At 37.6% G+C, this 20,258-nt stretch overlaps 1 protein-coding gene across 4 annotated transcripts in view; it reads left to right on the top strand.

Annotated features, from left to right (window-relative positions):
• Positions 1-20,258, top strand: part of Kiaa0825 (KIAA0825 ortholog) — a 443,548-nt gene that overhangs the window by 23,887 nt on the left and 399,403 nt on the right. For 3 of the 4 annotated variants that reach the window (XM_027401813.2, XM_035440466.1, XM_027401820.2), the window contains exon 3: positions 10,517-10,738. The exons of the other annotated variant lie outside the window; for it this stretch is intronic. In XM_027401813.2, the coding sequence (XP_027257614.1) occupies positions 10,641-10,738 (98 nt within the window). In that variant the 5' untranslated portion in view covers positions 10,517-10,640. The remainder of the gene's footprint in view (positions 1-10,516; positions 10,739-20,258) is intronic. 4 annotated transcript variants of the gene reach the window in all.

Here is a 20,258-nt window from a genome sequence, read left to right on the forward strand (position 1 = left end):
TGAGGAGGATTCCCCAGGGAGCATTTATGTTGCCAATCTGAGTTCCTAAGTTGAGAAAATTGAATTTACCACATCCTGGGTGGCCCAGGTATTTAGATATTTAGCAAGTATCCCCAGTCATTCAGTTTTAGCTGACTTTTGACTGCACTTTCTGAAAAGTGCTGTAACAGGTAGACAGTACTGGGGGGAAAAGGTTTTTTTTTTTTTGATATATCTTTTGCAACATTTTCCTCTTTCCTAATTTTTCCCAGCCTCTGGAAATTTTTTCCCAGCTTTGTTTATATTCCATTGCTTTTTGCATATCCCACCAGTGATCCCCAAAGAAACCCTTAATTTTCTGTGTTTTGTTTTGTTTTCACCCTTTCTTAAACGACCTCTTCTAAAGTTATTGGGTTGTATATTTATAGATAATCCTATAACATGATCACAAAGGCCCCTTTCCTATCAAATATCTTGAATTAAGGCCTAGAGGTTTGAATAAATTCAGAATCTGTTGACAATACTTAAGGAAAGGAAAAATGAATAGAAAAGAGAAAAACAGAAAGTAGAAAGTTTCAGGACAGTTTTTTTTTAGGATAAGTGATGATTTGTAATTTTTTAAAAAATTATACACACATATACATTTTTTAGCTATTTTTTTTTATCCTGTGGGCTATCATCTAAGATGTTTAAATAATACTGTCTATATCTCAGTCTTCTACATAGCATGACTTTGAGGAGCTTACAGGAGCTTATTTTTATTGTCAACTTTCTTGGGTTAAGAAGTGCTAGGTCATTCCTGAGATGGTCCTTGGGGTATGTCCTTTACTGCTTTTCCGGAAGTTTTAACTGGGGAAGGAAGACCCACCCTGAGTAGCGGCAGTTCTATCCCTAGCCTGGATTCAGGAATGATTGTAAAGGGGAAAAAAGAAAACACAACAATTGGGCAGTCTCTGTCGCTCTTCTTGTTTCCTGATCCACCCATAGGAAGCCAGTCTGGAGCCATGCTTTCCAAGACACAATGGGTGATGTTCTTCTGAACTGTGGCCCCACATAAGCCTCTTCTGTTTTAGGCCACAGCAACAAGAGAAAAGTAACTACTTTGTTCATGCTTCTCTATCTCTGGCCTGGACATTTCCATTAATACAGGTCACTCAAGATGACATTGCTAATGCTGAGCATACCATGCCTTCTCATCACTATTTCATACCAAGATCTTTAAAAATACATTCATAAACTACCATTCTGTCATTGCTATTGAAGACTAAGAATTTCCTTCATGATAATTTAGTCCTTATAACAGAAACCCTGTAACCTCAACCGTCTAATATAGAACACTTGCTCAGCTTGTGTGAGGTATATACTTCCTCCCCAGAACCAAAAATTAGTTAATAAATTAGCTTATGGTACAAAATAATAGAATATTATACCTGTTTGTTATATAATACATTTTTATTTTGTAATAGCTCCTTAGCAACCGTGATAACAACAACAAAATGAGTGGTACACATATTTAACAAGAAGTAAAGAATATGGTCATGAAAGGATGAAGTTATTTTACTTTTAGAAGTTATAGAACTATGTGTTTAAGATTCAGAAAATCCTAGGTCAACTGTTTAAGACTGTGCTTTTACATAACACATTTAAATACTTGGTTACAGAAGGCACTTTGAGGGCTAAACTGAGTCTAAAGAACAATGTTTTACTTAATCAAGTTATTATTCTAAATTCTTCCAATTTAACTTTGAATTTTCTTGTACATGTATGAAAAATGAAATGATAGCTGTTAGTTCACTGCTTCCATTAGTATAATAGTTAGATACTATCAGTCATATGTGGGTGTCAATGAATACTTTTAATAAATATTTAGGGGGCTGAGGAAGGAGATGGCCACAGATTCAAGGCCAGCTTGTACTGTAGTGAGAGATGTTGGGAAAAAAAATCTAATAATGGTTCAGATTCCTTGTATAATCCATAACATCAAAGGGAGGGTCTAGAAGTCCATTTTGTCAAAAGTGAGTGTGGTGTTTGAATGTGAATGGTGTTTGAAGGCTCATATGTTGAATGCTTAGACACAACTAGGGGAACAGATCAGGAAGTATGTTGCTGTGGGATGGACCTGCAGGTTTCAAGTGCCCATGCCAGTCCCAATGTCTTTCTCCTGGCCTTTCCGCTACTACTCTCGTGCCATGCGTGTATGTTCCTGCCATTATTATAATGGACTAATTTTGCAAAACTCTAAGCAAGAGCTTAATAACATGCTTTCTTTTATAAGTTCCATAATCATGGTGTTTCATTCTAGTACCAGAACAGTAACTAACACTGTGAAATTCTTGTAAATATTGTTATAAATTGTATTCCAACTGTATCCAAATGCTGGAAGCACTTTTTCTTGATGATAATAAAGTATATTTCTATAGAAGACATCATAGAAATTTTTGTAATTAATTAAGAGTTACATTGGAAATCTTATGACACACATGGTAGTTCCTAACGACATACAAAATATCCACAATACTCAATTAATCCAGTGGAAGGTATACTTTAAAAGTTTACATATATTTACACATATACAATGTAAAAAGTCTATAAATATCTATGTGTAAAGTTGAAAAAGCACAGATAATTTAATCATGTTACTAGATGTTTTTTTCTCATTAGATTTTAGAATATTTGATACTATGAAGAATTACTTTGCAGAATCATTTACATGTTTTGCTGTGGTGTTAAACATTTTTTGTAAACATATTCTCTAAATTTTGGCTGTCATTTCTCTATAATTAATGGGAAATATTTAGCACAAATATTCAATAAATTCGTGAAAAAATTTAGTTTGTATGAAGATTTTTATAGTTGAAAATAATAAAAGTATAAAAAAGATAGGCTCAAAATAGGACCAAATATATTGTATTTCCATTAAATCAAAGGGAGACTAGAATAAATTTAATGTGAGCTCAAATGTGTTTAAATGTGAAATTGCTAATCAATATTCAGACTTATAGGGGAAACTCATTCTGTAGACCAGACTGGACTGGAATCACAGAGATCTGCCTGTGTCTGTCTCCCTAGTGCTGGGATTAAAGGCATGTGCTACCACCACCCAGATAAATTATTACTCTTATAACATGCTTGAATATTTTGCTATCATATTTTTCAGTTTGCATTATCTGCTTGTCTATGTCCTATGGAGGCCAAAAGAGGGTGTTGAATCTCCTAGAACTGGAGTTACAGACAGGTGCCAGGTGCCATGTGGATGCTGGAAATTGAACCTGGGACCTCTGGAAGAGGTGCCATTATTCATAACTGCTTAGCCATGTCTCTAACCCTGAAGACTATACTTTTTATTCTAAAATGAATATCCCTCTTAATGAGCACCATGTTTAAGTGTTCATTAGCAAATAAAAGACAATATGGTTTATGTAGACACTGGACCAATATTTGGCCTCAAAAAATTGTGTCCTATATGACAACATGAATAATGTTGATAGATAACATGCCAAGTGAAAACAAGCATGACACAAAAGATATATATCCCCATGTTCTAGTTTACATGTAGAACCTAAAGTAATTGAAGTCATAGAACTAGACACTAGATGGTGGTTTCCAGGTGCTGGGTGCATAGAGCAAGTGTGAAGAAGTCAGTGACAAGTACTAAGAAACAGAAAGAATAAATGATTCAAATAAAAAATAAAATCACTACAATAATCTTGCTTTGCACTGTCCTCAGTTTGCCTAGTTCTTATGAACTCAATGGAAAAAAATTACAGGCATCACACAACATAGTGTAGAAGATAGGTAGAGTTTATTAAAATAGGGAACATTATCAAATGTGAGAGTAGACAGTGGCCAAAGAGATTACTGGTACAGGCAGAATTTGTGAAGTGTCATGAACACGTAGCTTCGACTGAGGAATATAGACCTTTCTAGTGATGGACAGGGACATTTGGATTGACTCAACCAAAAAGGGGTGGTGTATCTTCTTTTCTGAGAAAGTAATCTTACAAGGTTTGGGGTTTTTGAGAGCAGGTTTAGATTGGGGGACTATAGTTAAGAGATTGCCATGCATATCAGAAGTGACTTTGGACATTGAAATGAGTTTGAGACTGTTATAGACTAAGAAAACTTTTGAAGTTGAACTGAATGTATTTTTTGTTTGTTTGTTTTGTTTTGTTTTTTGAGACAGGGTTTCTCTATATTGCTTTGGAGCCTGCCTGTCCTGGCATTGACTCTGTAGACAAGGCTGGCCTCAAACTCACAGAGATCTACCTGCCTCTGCCTCCTGAGTGCTGGGATTAAAGGCATGTGCCACCCACACCCAGCTCTGAATGTATTTTTTGCATTGTGATATATGACTATAAGCCCTTGGAGGCCAGAAAGTGGAATGTGGTAGTTTGAAAGAAAATGTCCCTGAAAGGGAGTGGCACTAGTAAGAGGTATGGCCTTGTTGAAGGAAGTGTGTAACTTTGGGGGTGGGATTTCAGGTTTCTTTTATTCAAGTTTCCCTCAGTGTGATTGTCAGCTGTCTTCCTGTTGCCTACAAGATATAGGACTCTCAGCTATTTCTTCAGCACCGTGTCTGCCAACACACTATACTCCCCACCATGATGATAATGGATTAAGCTTTTGAAACTGTAAGCAAGCCACCACTATTAAGTGTTTTCCTTCTAAGAGATGCCATGGTCATGGTGTTTCTTTATAGCAATAGGAAACCTAACTAAGACACCTGTTAATTCCCTTTGGGGCAGTTTAGGATGCCATGTCCTCTCCTGGGGCAAGAGATCCTACTCAGATCCTATCCTTAGGATGAGTGATTCCTGTTCTATTGTTCCAATCCTTGGTTTTATAGGTCATTGCTTGTGAAAGATTCAAATATTCTCCAAGCCTAATAATATCTAACCATCCACTTAAAAATAAATATTTCATTTTCTCCCTACAAACTGACTCTTCCTCTGATTTTTCTTTCTCATATGATTATATGATTCTAAGTCATCCAAGATTAAAAATCTAGCTACCGACACAGAGGTCTTTTTTGTCTTAAAAAGATCTTTCTGATCACAAAAGGAAGTATGAGTTTAAAAGTGATCATCTACAAATGTGGAGAATAAGGAAGGTTCTGCACCAGTCCAGATGGACTTGGAGTTTATAGAGTGCTAGTTGGATGTGATAGGCAAGTCTGAGAGATGTGACTATACTGTTGATTAGAGAATGTTGAAACAGATGGGACAGGTACATTTCTGAATTGAATACCTAGGTTGGTATTAGAGGTAGTAACTATCAAATGTACCTCAAGATAAGGAAAATGTTTGAGAAAGGTCATTATAAGATTAAGTTTTGTTAAGGTTGTGATGCCTGTGGTTTATCTAAGAGAGTTAATCTCAATAGAGTTGAATAGCTAGAACAGGAGTTCCACTATATCAGACAGTGTGGAGGAAGCTGAAATTGTCCAATCATTGGACCCAAAGGGATACAAGAAAAGGAAGCTGCTAAAAGAAACTGAATATTGCCAGAGTTCTTGGTTTGCAGAAGGGGTACAACCACAAACAAACACACATGGACACTTGTCTCAGCAAACAAATGGAATTTATTATTGTGTAACCACACTCGAAGCAAAGGGAAAGACAATTTAAACCCTTGCTACCACAAGCTAACAAGAGCTGGGGATAAAAAGAAAAAGTCATGGACAGAGAAAGGAGTATGTATGGTCAAGCAGTCATTGTCAAATTGTAACCCGTTGACGGTTAACTAAGGGTGCCACCCTGCAACATACTCTAAAATTAGGAAATTACTACTGCCTTCAATTATTTTTGACTTATCACACATTTATCTATGAGACCTATTATTATTGGAATCAAAGGTGACTGCAGAGAAAATGACTCAGATAAAAGGACAATTCAAAAAGGCAAGGTGGATTTAGTTTTATTGGGTTATGGCAATTACTTGTGACTTCTAAGCATGTTCTGGTATTAAACAAAATGTTGTGAAAGCTGGAAGTTGGCTGGAGATCTATATCTAAGTGAGTAGAGTGCCTGAGGCCAGTGTGCACTCAGCCTGCGTTTCAGTCCCCAGCATGATATATTTAAGATGGAATTCAAATGCTTTTGATCCCAGCACTTGAAGGGTAGAGACAGGAGGATTGTAAGATCAATACTATTCTTAGGTACATAGCAAAAGTGAAGCTTTCCTGGCCTACATGAGACTGTCACGAAAACAAAAGAAAAAAGCTACTGGATGGCAATCTGTTAATTATGCTATATTTGCAAATATCAAAGTTATCTTAGTTATTCTTGCCTTGGTGCTTTCAAGTTTGAAGAGATAATTATCAGATTAATACAAAAAAAAAAAACCCTAAATGATTACTGTGCATACAATAGGAATTGAACAGGAATCTGTCTCACAATTTAAAGTAGCAAAAAGACAGAACAAAATTAAGAGACGAGCCAAGTTTCTTCCCATTTAGTGACCCAATGGGAGCCTCCAGGTCCAGGTGAAGGGTCAATACTTTTACAAAAGTAACTTCTAAGGCCATCTTACAGTGTTCAAGATAGACTTCAGGGAGAATGGTCTTCTTAAAGGCAATGGTTGCCACTGGGAGAACAGTCTAGATCTACAAGTTCAGGGAAGGGCTGCCATGAGATATTTGTGTGGTCCCTGAAGTTTAGAAGAAATTTGGGCCTTGAAATGTTCCCAGAAATATAGTTTAAAACTTTTAAGTGTATCTAATAAACTAAACTTCAAAGAGTTAATGCTTCTTCATATAGTTTTATACAATAACTCTTATTCTAATATTCCTTTGCTAGTCTTTTGTCATTTGTGTTTGTATGTGTTTATGTGTATTCATAGGTGTTGGAGATCAAGGGTTGAACTAAGGTGTTTTCCTTAATCGCTCTACATTATTTTTGAGACAGAGTATTTCACTAACCTAGACCTTGTCCATTCTTCCAAATAGATTTTTAAGTTACTTTATATGAATTTGTTTTAACTACCAGTGAATTTATTATCCCTCTAGTGAACTGAAGCTTTAAAAAGTAAACTACCAGGGCTGTGTAACAAAATATTAAATATTAAAGCAGTAGTCCTATGATTAAAAACAAGACCTATGGACTTTTGTAGCATGGAGATTACAGGCAAAGACCACCTCCTCCAGCCCTCGCCCCTTCAGTTTTTTATGTCAATGCCCTGATCATTGAACTCAGATTCTCATACTTGCATCATGAGCACTTTACCAACTAAGCCATCTCCCTAGCTTTTATATAACTTTTACTGTGATTTTTTAGAAATTTTTATATTGTGTGTGCAGGGCATGTAGAGAATGTATTTGTCAAGAACATATTTTTATAATTGTCAAATAAACTTTTCTAGTAAGTTGAAATTTAAATGGAGTCAGTTCCAAAGTAATTACTGTTGTCAGTAGTGGTGGTAATGGTTTTATTTTTGCACTGCTAGGATTGAACCCAGGGCCTTGTGTAACCTAGGCAAACACTCCACCACTAAGATATATTGTATCACTCCAAAATGATTTTTAAAAATCACTTCAGAATTCATCATTGGAGCCAAAAGAATCTTTGAGTAAAATCTTAACTACTTTCAAGTTTAGTTATTATGGTTACATTTCAAAAACTTGTATTAAGAGTATGTTACATACATTTAGAGTTCATTTAGTAATTCAAGGTCCTTATATAGGAAGTTTCCCTCTATATTCAATCTCCACATATAAACTGTATGTTTGGTCTTGATTCCTAAACTTTGGTGTGTGATTTGTCTTTTGCAGCAGGTAAATGCTGTGTGCCATGCTTTCACCACACCTCCAGTCATTGGTCTGATAATGCTGTGAGTCAGTCTACACAAAACAAGAAGCACCTATCAAACTCCTGGCAGGGTTAGTTCACATTAAAATGCATGCTCAATTGTAGAGATTGTCAAGTGTGGAGATAATATTTGTCCAGCTGGACAGCTTTCTTTTGTAGTTGCTAAATGAAAGTTGAGGTTCTGTCTGCTCCTTGAAAGCTTCTGTGTCATGAACATAATTTGGACGGTTTGTGGTTTGACAGGAATTATTAAAATCAGACGAAGTGAAGGGAAGCAAAAGTGAGAAAGCAAAATTGACACTGACACTCTCTATTACCCGTAGCTTGCATCATGATGGCTATGTTGATATGATAGATTCACTGTTGGGGTCTGTTACGAAGCCAATAAAGTAAAAAGCAAGTTTAGTGAAGAATTTTAGATTTAACTTGAAGACATCCAACACCGATTTTCAATTATTGCTTTTTAAATAAATTTTCAAGTTGCTTCATATTAATTTGTTTTAAATATCAGTGAATTATCCTTCCAATTATCCTTGCCAAGCTGCCAAGACTGTGTAACAAAATATTGACTATTAAAGAGGTGGATCACATAATTAAAATCAGACAAGTGCTTGGAGTTATTTTTTCTAGTTTTATTTATTTATGGATGGAAACTATTATCTTTAACTTCTATTCAATAGCTTAGATATTAAATTCTGATTTTCACTATAGGTATATTTAAAAATAATGCTTAAAATTTTTAAAGCAATTCAAATTGATTTAATTCACAATTGTAGATAGCCTTTTTCTGTTTAAACATAATACACAAATTCTGTTACTATAGTTATATGTTTTCTTTAAGTAATCTACATGATAGGATAAATACCTTCTATAGATAAAATTTTCTACGCCGGGCATTGGTGGCGCATGCCTTTAATCCCAGCACTCGGGAGGCAGAGGCAGGTGGATCTCTGTCAGTTCGAGACCAGCCTGGTCTACAAGAGCTAGTTCCAGGAGTTCCAGGACAGCCTCCAAAGCCACAGAGAAACACTGTCTCAAAAAACCAAAAAACCAAAAAAAGAAAAAATAACAAAAAAAGAATTTTCTATAAAAAACATCCTTTTATCAAAGAGAGTTATAGTAGACAAATATAAATAAATATGAAGAAATACCTATCAAATAGAGAGACTGGTCATGCTGTGAACTAGCCCTTATGCAAGGTCAACACAAATTGGGTGTCCTTCAATTCAGTTCATTTCCATCCTAACATTGACTGCCTAGAATTCAGCATGTCCCTTTAAGACTTCCCTAAGTTGATGTTATTTCAAGGAGACACAGTCTCACAGCAGATTTCCTGATCCTCTGGCTTTCAGAATCTTTCTGCCCCCTCCTCATCAATGTTCTCTGAACCTTTAGGTGCAGGATTTGTGTTGCAGACATATCAGCTGGGACTGAGTACACCACTGCCACGTTTTCTTTGGTTGTAACTAGTAGTGGTTTTCTATTATTGTCCTCATCTGTTGAAGGGTTTTTTTTTTCAAGCTTGGTACTGGAGTTCTTGTTTAAAAGTTCCATGGCTCTTGCGGGGAGCATTGTCAGCCCAAGTGGCTTAACTTGACTTAACCTATATCCATGATACCTTACTTAATGGTATGATACCTGGACAAGCACAACAATAAACATGTTGACACAAATAGGGAAATCTCACAGGGACCCACACTTAAACAAAGAACTACAGGCAATAAAGGAATTCAAAGAGTGGAAGAAATAGTTTTCCTCAGGGATGAGTCCCCTGATTGGATTAGCCAATATATACTAATTGATAAGCCCTGAAATTATATGCATATAAGTAACACTGAATGGTGTGAGCATGATGTACTTAAATATTTATGCATATGTAAATGTGTATGCTTGTGTGTGAGTGTCTTTGTGCCTCTGCATGTGTGTATGTGTGCACGTATGAGTATGTAACAATAACAAAAATGGTCAGTAATTTGAGAGGACTCTCATAGAAAAGGTTGGATGAAGGGAAGTGGAGCAGAGAAGTGATACAATTATATTTTAACTTTAAAAATTTCCTTTCAGATGTTATCTGTGGTAATTCCAGATGACCCATACTTCAGAACAGCCAAATTGAAATACAAATGTTCCTATAATTCTCCCCCAGACTAAATAACAAATGTCCCAAGAATTACCTAAGAGGCACACTTCCAGGTGTGTCTGTGATGTCAGTTCTAGAAAGATTTAGTTAAGTAGGGAAGACCCAGATTGAATGTTGATAATCTCCTATGACTGGGGATCCCAACTGAATAAAAACAAAGGAGATGGGGAGCTGAGTGTCAGCATTTGTCTCTCTCTGCTTTCCAGGTCTGAATATAATATCATCTACTACCTCATGTTCTATCCCCCATCGCTTTCCCACCTGGACATACCATCTCCCCTCAATCCAAAGTCAGGATTTTCTTCCCCTAAATTTCCTTTAGGTGGTAATCTGTTGAACCAATGAGAAAAGTTACTAATATAGCTTGTAATGATCAAAAAGGACACAACATGGGAATGGTCAAATGAAAAGGGTAACTATGATAAAATAAGGTTTAGGATTGTGTCATAGTTTCTATGTGTTCTCAATACATGGATATCTTATTCAACTTGACAGCTCCCTGAACATCTATGCCATTATATAGACATGATTGATTAAATCCTTGGCTATGGGTGACTGAACTCAATTTAAAATGCATTTATCTTCCTTGGAGGTTGAAGACAATAGGAGAAGAAGGGGATGCTGAAAGTACCAAGCCACTTGTTCTGGTGGATAGTTCCCATTCTGAAACCTTCTAGGGGGCTATCAAGAATCACCTTATTGGAAGAAATTCAGGCATGAATAACAAAAGACACTTGGAAGATTCCAACAGTATTTGTGCTCTCTGCCAGAAAGGAAAAAGAGAACGAAACCCAAGTAATTATTTTATCCAGAGGTATGATGAATCAGTGATACCAGATGTGAAGTTCTTCCTTGGTTTTCTGCATGAAATAGCAGCTATATTTGGGATCATTGGAAGGACACAGGGGGAGAAATGAACCTTGAGAATACTCAGTGACTTTTCTAGACAGAACTGTGTGACTTTTTCTTTTAAAGCTGTCCAGATAGCAAATTCTTTAGAATTCGGACCTCATACAGCTTTGTGGCATATTCATTTTGCTTCGTATTTTATCTTTTAAAACAGCACATTGGTGATATAAAAGCCATTCTTAATTAAGATCATTAAAAAACAGGTTGCATAGATTTTTGATGCCAAATTAAGGGCAAAAGACAGACATTATGTAGGTGATGTGCTTGTAAGGTAGGAAGAGAAGTCACTTTAGGAAATTACTTTGAGTTGATTTATATCTATACAGCTATCTAGAACAAAGATTTGGTGCAAATGATTAAAAATACCTGTTGAAGGACTAGAGACAGAGGTTCAGTCCTTGGACTTTCAGCAGGATGAAGCTAATTGAAAAAAGTTACCTAATCAAGGCATGTAGAACAAAAAGAGGACTGCAAACTCCAGCATGAAATGAGCAGGGGGAAAGATGCTTCCATAATAGAGGAATTAAGATTTTCAGAAATTATGCAATGAGGACCATAAATTTTTAAAAAGTCTTTGCAGAAAATATTGTAAATATAAATAAAACATAAATAAAAACAGAGCAGACAAACACAATAAATCTATTAAAGGGAAATTACCAAAACCAGCAGTAGTTTTATCTGCCAACACTCAGTAAACGTGTTTAAAGTAAGAAATAGGTATATGGAGGGAACACTGCTTTCTTACATTTTATTTGTTTCGCATTTATGGATACCTTTAACAATAAAGAGAATTTCATATTATGTAGTACAAGTTGAGTTTTCAGAAACTAAGAGCAGAAGGAATGGGGCAGTTTGTATCTTTATGGACAGATACAGACAGTTTGGTATGATAGCAGGATAAGGAAATGGTTACCATTTATCTCCAATAGACGAGGTGTGCTGAGCAAAGCCTGGGTGCTAGAAGCTTTTGTGTCTGTGACTTCAGAGGTCAGCAGCTTCCTTTCCTCCTGTTCCAGGGCAGGCACCCCTGGAATTGAAGATTCATGACCTACTTCAGAGAAATATTCTGTGGCCCACTTTAGGGGAGGGGAGTAGGAAGGGAATCTGAGAGGTGTTTGAGTTTAATTATTTTCTAAAGGGAAAAGTGCACCCTAAAGTTCATCATAAACCTAAGGAATATCAATGTGTTTTGGCAGAGACAAGAAAGGTGGCAGCAATCAAGAGACTTATTAGCTTATATGAACCCCTGTTGCTCATCAAAAATAAAGTCACTGTTTGGTAGTGGAGCACTGAGAGGATTTATTGTGCATCCCATAAAATGAAAATAAAACTAAACAATTCAAGGGCGGGAACTGCTACTCTAGGGGCGATAGCCTATAAGACCCCTGTGCTTTCTTTTAGAATGCCAGAGCTAGATAGATAGGTATGTCCCAGCAATTTCCCATATTTGCCTTCATCCTAATAAATATGATAATATTTATTATATATGTGATGGTCTGACACTGAAGAGGTTGGTCATGAGTAGGCAAGCTGTCTTTCAGAACCCGCTTTATATTGGCTCTTCATGTCAGATCAAAACGAAGTTAATTGGTAAGGGTTATCCTTGAAGGAGCCTGTGAAACAATGCTATAACAAACAAGAAGAGAGTTAGGAAGGCATGTTTAGTAAACTGTCAAGACAAGAGACTGCTTCACTTTTAAGTAGACATCAGTACCATGTAGACTAAGTATGGCAGGAACTGTAAAATATCCTGTCATTTTTGTTATAGGAGTAGAGGCAAAAACCAGATAGATTGCTCAAGGTTTAGATATGGTAAAAGCACGTGGTAGGAAATGCATAGCTGTTAAAACAAAACAAAATAAACAAACCAAACCAAAATGATACAAACAAACGATTGGATATGAACTGAAAGGTTCCCAAAGATTTTGTTTGTGTGTTTCTAAAGAACAGGGACCTTAAAACATTCATAATCAGTTCGAAGTGATACTCAATGAAATAAAACTAGTGATGATTCATGAATCAAAGCCCTAGAAATCATAAAGAGTACTCAAATAAATAGACCTTTTCATCTAATGAATGCTAAGCTAATTAACACTAGTACTGGTGCTTTAATATCACCATTCTGAATGGCTAGCTAATTAATGTTATTAATAATTTAATAGGCATTATTCTGAATGGCCAGCTAATTAATGTTATTAATAATTTATGGGAAATTCTTAAACCTTTGAACCACACTTAATATCCTAAATCCTTTAGAAGCACCCATTTCCATGCAAAGTATGTGTTATGTCCAAATCCTAATTATCTAATTATTACAACATAATTCCTTTAAATTGTAATTAATGTCTCAAAAGCTGTTTTGAATTATTCCCAGTTGTGGCATGGTACAACTGCTTTTTTAAAGTGCCCCCAACTTAAGTTTTATATTAATTGACATGTTCTTTTCTAAATTAATTTTACTGTACTTGAAAATTCATTATCCCTATAACTCATAACACTATTTGTCCTAATGAAAAAATATATAATAATTTTATGACTTTGAAATTATGAGATATCTGAGTAATCAAGAATGATAAAACGTATTTTTATGTTATCTTGGTTAACTCTTCTTTTAAAGCCAGAAATAGCTGGGATTGCATATTAAAGATTATACAATTAAAATGAAACTTTAATTTAATGAAATTTATTAAATAATTTATTAAACAATTTAATGAAATGTTAAAAATGAAAATATTTCATAGGAAAAGAAGTAAATTGAAAAATACAGCAGTGCCACTTTTAGTGACTGAGTTATGTATCTTATGAGAGATAATTCTGTTTGCTTGCTAAGCTGTAGTGTGCTTTCTGACTGACTTGGTTTGTAGTCAGATATTTCTTTGGGCTGCCAGCTTCCAAATAACCACCTAGAGTCTTTTATTAATTATGAAAGCTCAGTCTTAGCTTAGGCTTGTTTTACTAGCCCTTAGAACTTAAATTAGCCTGATTTTATTAATCTACATTTTACCATGTGGCTTTTGACCTTTCTTTCATTCTGTATGTTCATCTCCCACCTGTAGAGGTATCTAGCCTTGCCAGTGTATTTGTGTTAGTGGCTACACCCCTTTGGGCATGGCTTCAGGTGTGGACAGAACCAGAAAGAGGAAAGCATGAGGTGGGGCCAGCTGTCTTGTGCTTTCTCTCTCTTGGGTCATGGATTGGATCAGAAGGGCAGAGAAAGGAGGGGAGGTTCTTTATTATTATCTGTGTAAGTTGTTCCTCAATAAAACACCCATTTGTCATTTATCTTTGGTCTAGTGATTTCCTTATTTCCCCACCTTCACCCCCATGTCTCCTAGGTGACTCCTCCTCCTCTGTACGTTATCTCCTACTTCATCTCTCTGCCCACAAGTCCTGCCTGTATCTTCTGCCTAGCTATTGACTGTTTAGCTCTTTATCAAACCAATCACAGCAATATATCTTCACACAGTGTGCAAATATCCCATAACACCTGTCAATTTCTACTTCATATGCACACATATATAAATTGTTAGTAGAGGGGGTACAGTGAAGGGTTTTCTTTGTTTGTTTGGTCTTTTGGGGGTGTAGTTGAGGCAGGATCTCTAGTCTATAGCTCACTATGTAGACCATCCTCATCTTGAACTCACAGAGATCCATCTGCTTCTCCCTCCTGAGTGCTGGAATTAAAGGCCTATGCTACCACACCTGGCTTTTCGAGCTGTTTTTTTTTTTCTTTTTTTTTTTAAGCATTAATGTATCTTGTATGACTGTTATATGTTAATATGAATACTTAACCAGATTCAGATCGACATTTTGGAACATATATAATGATCACTACTTTTGTAATTGTTATCAGAGCACATGATAGTTTTTAAAGGAATATCTACTGTGTGGATAAGAATTGACAAATTATATTTATGCATTTAGTAATATCTGTGTATACACATATATTTGTATACATGTGTGTAACAACAATATGAGGTCATGAATTTGAAAGAAAATAATGAGGGTATATGGGAGGGTATATGAAGGGAGGAAGGGAGGGAGAAATGGTATAATTATATCATAATCTCAAAAAATAATTTTTTTCCAGACAGGGTTTCTCTGTGTAGCTTTGGAGCCTGTCCTGGAATTCACCCTGTAGATTACACTGGCCTCAAACGTACAGAGATCCATCTGCCTCTTGAAGATGGATGTTTCTGTCCTCCTGGTCCCATTGCCGCTTTCCCCCAAATAAACACACAAAGACTTATATTAATTTATATACTATTTGGCCAATGGCTTAGGCTTCTTACTGGCTAGCTCTCTCTTAATTATTAACCCATAACTACTAATCTATGTATTTCTACATGGCCTTATCTTACCAGAAAATGCCTGGCATGTCCTATCTTCTCAGTCTCTACATGGCATCTCCTTGAGGCTTCCCTCTGCCTTCCTCCCCCCAGCCTTCTCCTGGTCTGCTAGCCCTGCCTATGCTTTCTGCCTGGCTAGTGGCCAATTAGTGTTTTATTCATCAACCAGAAAGAGAAACAAATATACAGAAGGACATTCCCAATCAGCCTCTGCTTCCCAAGTGCTGGGATTAAAGGTGTGCCCCACCACCACCCAGCAAAATAACTTTTAAATAGAGAAAATAAATTGAATGGAATAATGAGCTGTTTTGGTTTTCTTTTCTTTTTTATATAATCCTTTATTAACACTTTGGAAATTTCATATCATGCACCCCGGGCCCCGCTCATTTCCCGGTCCCTTTATATCTGCCCCACACCCCTGCAGCATGCCTCCCCCCAATTTAATTCAAAACAAACCAAACAAACAAGCAAAAAAAAAATCCCTGTAGCACAAATTCTAATTGGTCTTAATAATAAAAACCCAGAGTCAGATATAGGGGGTGGGAAGCTAAAAGATCAGAAAAGCAAAGCAGCCAGCCACTAGAGAGTTCTTACCTCTCCCAATGCTTTGACCAAAGAGGTGATCCTGTCCTCAGACTGCTTCTCCAGACTGACTGCATCCTCAGATTGACTCATCAGATTGTTGCCTTAGACTGCCTGCCTCAGACTGAATCTTCAGATTGCACTGAGCTTCTGTCTTCTCCAGCCTTATATTCCTCTCTCTGCCCAGCCATATCCCTTCCTGTCTCCACCTCCTTAGTGCTGGGATTAAAGGCACGCCACTCCAAGTTCTGGGATCTCCTTTATGTGAGCTCTGTTTCTCTTTTAGACTGGATCAATTTCATGTAGCCATGAAGTAACAGAGATCCATCTGCCTCTGTCTCCCAAGAGCTAGGGATTAAAGGTGTTTAAACCACTGCCTGGCCTCTATAGCTAACTAGTGTGGCTAGCTTTGCACTCTGATCTTCAGGCAAGCTTTATTTGTTAGATCATAAACAAAATGACACCACACTCACCTCCATTCTCCATCATTCCAACACCTCTCCATTCATCCTAGTGGCATCAGAAGCTTCAGTATGTCACACAGAATAACTTTTGTCCAATCACCCCCACCCCCAAAATGTTCATTGTAATGAGTCATTGGTCTGCTTCAAGGCCTCTGGCACACCACCATCACTGGGCCCTCATTGACTCCTCTCTTGGATTTCCCTCCCCAGTCATGGAGATCTCATGACTGTTGTTCAGCAGAACTAGTCCCTTCATATACTCCAGCAGGCCATAGATGGGGCAGGTGTTAGGGTGGGCCAACTCAAGGACCAGGATGTGGGTGGTAGCTAAGCTGATTGGTCTGAGTCACTGGGAGTGCACCTCAGGTGAGGGGCAGAGCCAGCCCTCTTAGGCCTATGCTATCCAGGCAAGCTCTCCCAGGTATGATAGGGGTGGGGCCTTTTCTAGGGAGTGGGAGGGTCAGTTCTCTCTTGGGGGAGGAGGGCTAGCTCTCCTGTTGTAGTGGCCAGCAAGGGGCAGAGCCAGCTATCCCAGAGCCAGTGAGGAGGAGGGATGGCTCAGCACAGCCCTCAGATTTCAACAAGCATGTTTCCTATGACCACTTACGGTAACAGGAGCCATGGACATCATCCCAGACCATGGCTGCTATTGGGCCACAGAATCAGACATGGCCTGAAGGGATTTGGCAGCCATGGCAGGCTGCAGAAAAGACATGTAGCTGCTGCAGCACACGTCTGACCTTACTGGGCCTGCCCTGGTCACTAGGAGGTCAAATACCCTCCCTGTGGCAAGGAACCAATCCGAAGTTAGCTGGCAGGGCTATGCTTTATGGCTCTGGGTGTGCTTTGTGGTACAAGTACACAATAGTGACCAGGCCCACTGCAGAAGCCCCAGCCCTGATGTCACCATGATTCTGTGTCTACTCAGGGCAACCAGATTGGCATGGCCCTGGTGACAGCAAGACCCTCAGACATCAACATGGTCATAAGTTGTAACCCAGACTCTGGGTCTGTGTAGCTTTTGGTGGCACTATGGGACATGGACATCAACACAGAACCCAACTGTGGTAGGACCATGGACCCAGACATGGTCCTCAGTAGAAGCCTGGGCTTGGATGTCACCATGGTCCCAGGTGGTAGCAAGGGCCACTTGGATTGATGTGGCCCTGGCTGTGACATGGCCCTTCGGAGTCAACATGGCCACAGAATGTTGCCTAGATCCCAGGCATCTATGTAGCCTTTGGTGGAAAGGCTGTAGACATCAACATAGACTCTGGCTGTGGTAGGACCATGGACCCAGACATGATCATCAGCAGTAGTTAGGGATTGATTAGACATCACTTTGGCCCCGGGTGGCAGCACAGGCCACTCTGAATGGTATGGCTCCAGTGGCAGTGTGGCTCTTAGACACCAACAGGGCCCCAGGTGTCGACCAAGACCCCTGGCATTGCCTTTGATGGAATCAGGAGCCACTGATGTCAACTAAGACTCTGGCTGTGGTAGGGCCATGGACCCAGACATGGCCCTCAGCATTCTTTTCTTTCTTTCTTTTTTTTTCTTTTTCTTTTCTTTTTTCTTTTTTCTTTTTTCTTTTTTTTTTTTTTTTTTTGTTGTTGTTGTTGTTCTGGCACTCGCTCTCGAGACCAGGCTGGCCTCGAACTCACAGAGATCCGCCTGCCTCTGCCTCCGGAGCGCTGCCCCAACGCCCCATGTTGTTTATTTTCCAATATAAGGTTCCAATATATATATTTCAGTTGACTCAACAAATTGATGTTCATTTGAATCATCCATGTTGTGAGGAGGCTACAACATTAGACATATCAGCTACCACTCTTTAAAGAAAGGAAAAGAACTGGAACAGTTCTATAATTCCTAGGGGTAATCTGGCCTTTAAAGGGACTTGTTTGTTTGTTTGTTGTGACTTCATTTAAAAAATTGTAGTTTTATAGATTTTATGATAAAGGACATTTATAATAGTTTTAGTCTAGGGGAAGCTGTCAAATGTGTGTGGCAGAAAAGAAACACATAGGAGTTATAATAATTATTTAAAAGCCTGAGGTTCTTTAGAACACTATGTTTCATTCTTTAAAACAGTCTGAATCCCAGAGTATCCACTTCTTGTGACCTTGTCCATGTCACGAACTTTTCTGTGCCTCCTTTTACACATCTTTAATCTGGGAATTATAATAATACTCATCCCATGAGAATATGTCAAAATTCAATGAGTTCCTGTATTTGAGACACTTAGCAATTCCTGACCCGTATGTGAGCTTTGAGAGTATAAGGATACTTTGTGACTAATTGGGAAATTAAAAAATAGCCAGACCAAAAGGAAAAGCTGTCCCAGGTTTAAGCACGGTAACCTATTCAGAGTTTAATTTTTCTATTTTAACAAACCAGCAACACGGCTAAACCAGCAATAGAAAGAATGGTTTAAGTAAAAATAGATGAAGGATACATGATGACTTGTGCAGATGAGGCTCTTTGAGGTCCTCCCTTTTTGTAGGTAGGCCTGCTGAAATTCAGTTGACTTCACATAATTACGTTGAGGGAGCAGCCTGCCAAGTCAAGGAAACTCAGACACCTGGATACAGTATTTGGAGAACTGAAATGCTGGAAGAGTATGGAGAATCTACCTATTAAAATGAAAGGGGGTCTTGCTTCCTTACTTTTTCCGTTACTATGTTTGATAAGCTCTGGTTCTATTTCTGCTTTCTATATAGCAGGGCTCAGAAAGGAGAAAGAGAGTTGAAAGTGGCTATCAGGGCACAGAAGTAAATTCCTGAAGCCTCAGCTCCTTAAGCTAAGGCTTGTGTCATGTGAGCCCAGGAGTTCTCGGCCCTTGTAAGCAACAGAATGAGACTTGTCTCATCAAAGCAAGTAAATAAATCAAGAATTCAAGAGAAAAATGATATCAAAGAACAAACGAGTTGGGTCTAGTGAAAAAATGTATTTGGGGCTTTCAAAAATGTGTCCTTTCCCCAGTTAGCAGAATACAATGGAGCCTTGCAGTTTCTAAAATCTATGTATGAACTTTTTCCCTTTCCAGAGCCGGAATGACTCACAACATCATGTGGCAATTGGCAGAACCAGGACTCAACCTATGATGTTGGTCTAATGATATTCAAAGTTAGTGTAATGTAAGATTTGAAATATATTTTCAGTTATACACAATACATTAGCCTACGGTGTTCATTAACAATTGTAATTCTTCTTTTGACATGGATACTGAATGGTAGGATTTTATGTCGGCTAGATCCTGTGGGCAAATTTGTTTCCCAATCTTACCATGGATCTGTGAACCTTCTAACTGTGCTTTTGCACAGAGGAGAAATTACAAGGCTGCCATGTTTCTCCTTTTCCTAGTCAGTTTCCACCTGGATTCCTCCCAATTGTCTACTTTTCTGTCCTCATTCCCTCCTTTTAACAACATACTGATTTCTCATAAGAAGTGGCCTTTGTAGTTTTAGAGAAGAAACAAAAAAGAAAGGTAAAATAAGAATTCTTGTCATTGTATGTGTTAAAAGAAAAAGAGTGTAACCTAGAGGAGCATTTATTATTTTAATACATGGTAAAGGACAAATGAGATTCAAAATTATTCTGTGAGCTTTCTTTAGGTTGTTTATGGCATGTCCTGTTGTTTTATTGCAACATTTTCTGGGTTGTTCATAGTATGCTCATATTTTCTTAGAGTCACTGTGGGAATTGTTATAATTCTTCCAGAGCTAAAACTTGATCTGTACATGTTTGGCTTAGTTATAATTAATTCTTCAAGCTTAACTCTAACAGTTTTAAAAGGCAATAATTAATATTGAATGACTGTTAATTCTTGCTTGAAATAATAAGCACTGCTATTTTAAATTATAGAAAAATGGTTATATCAAATGAAAATTTAAAAGCAGTATTATAGAATGGCAATTCAAAAAGTTATTATACTTTGAAAAGTTATACTTTCTATCTTCAATGTATCATTAAATAGCAAAAGATGTTTTGTTCTTTCTTATGTCAAATTGCTGTTGTTTCCTTGATG

The sequence above is a fragment of the Cricetulus griseus genome, chromosome 2, assembly GCF_003668045.3.
Source record: "Cricetulus griseus strain 17A/GY chromosome 2, alternate assembly CriGri-PICRH-1.0, whole genome shotgun sequence".
NCBI classification, from domain to species: Eukaryota; Metazoa; Chordata; class Mammalia; order Rodentia; family Cricetidae; genus Cricetulus; species Cricetulus griseus.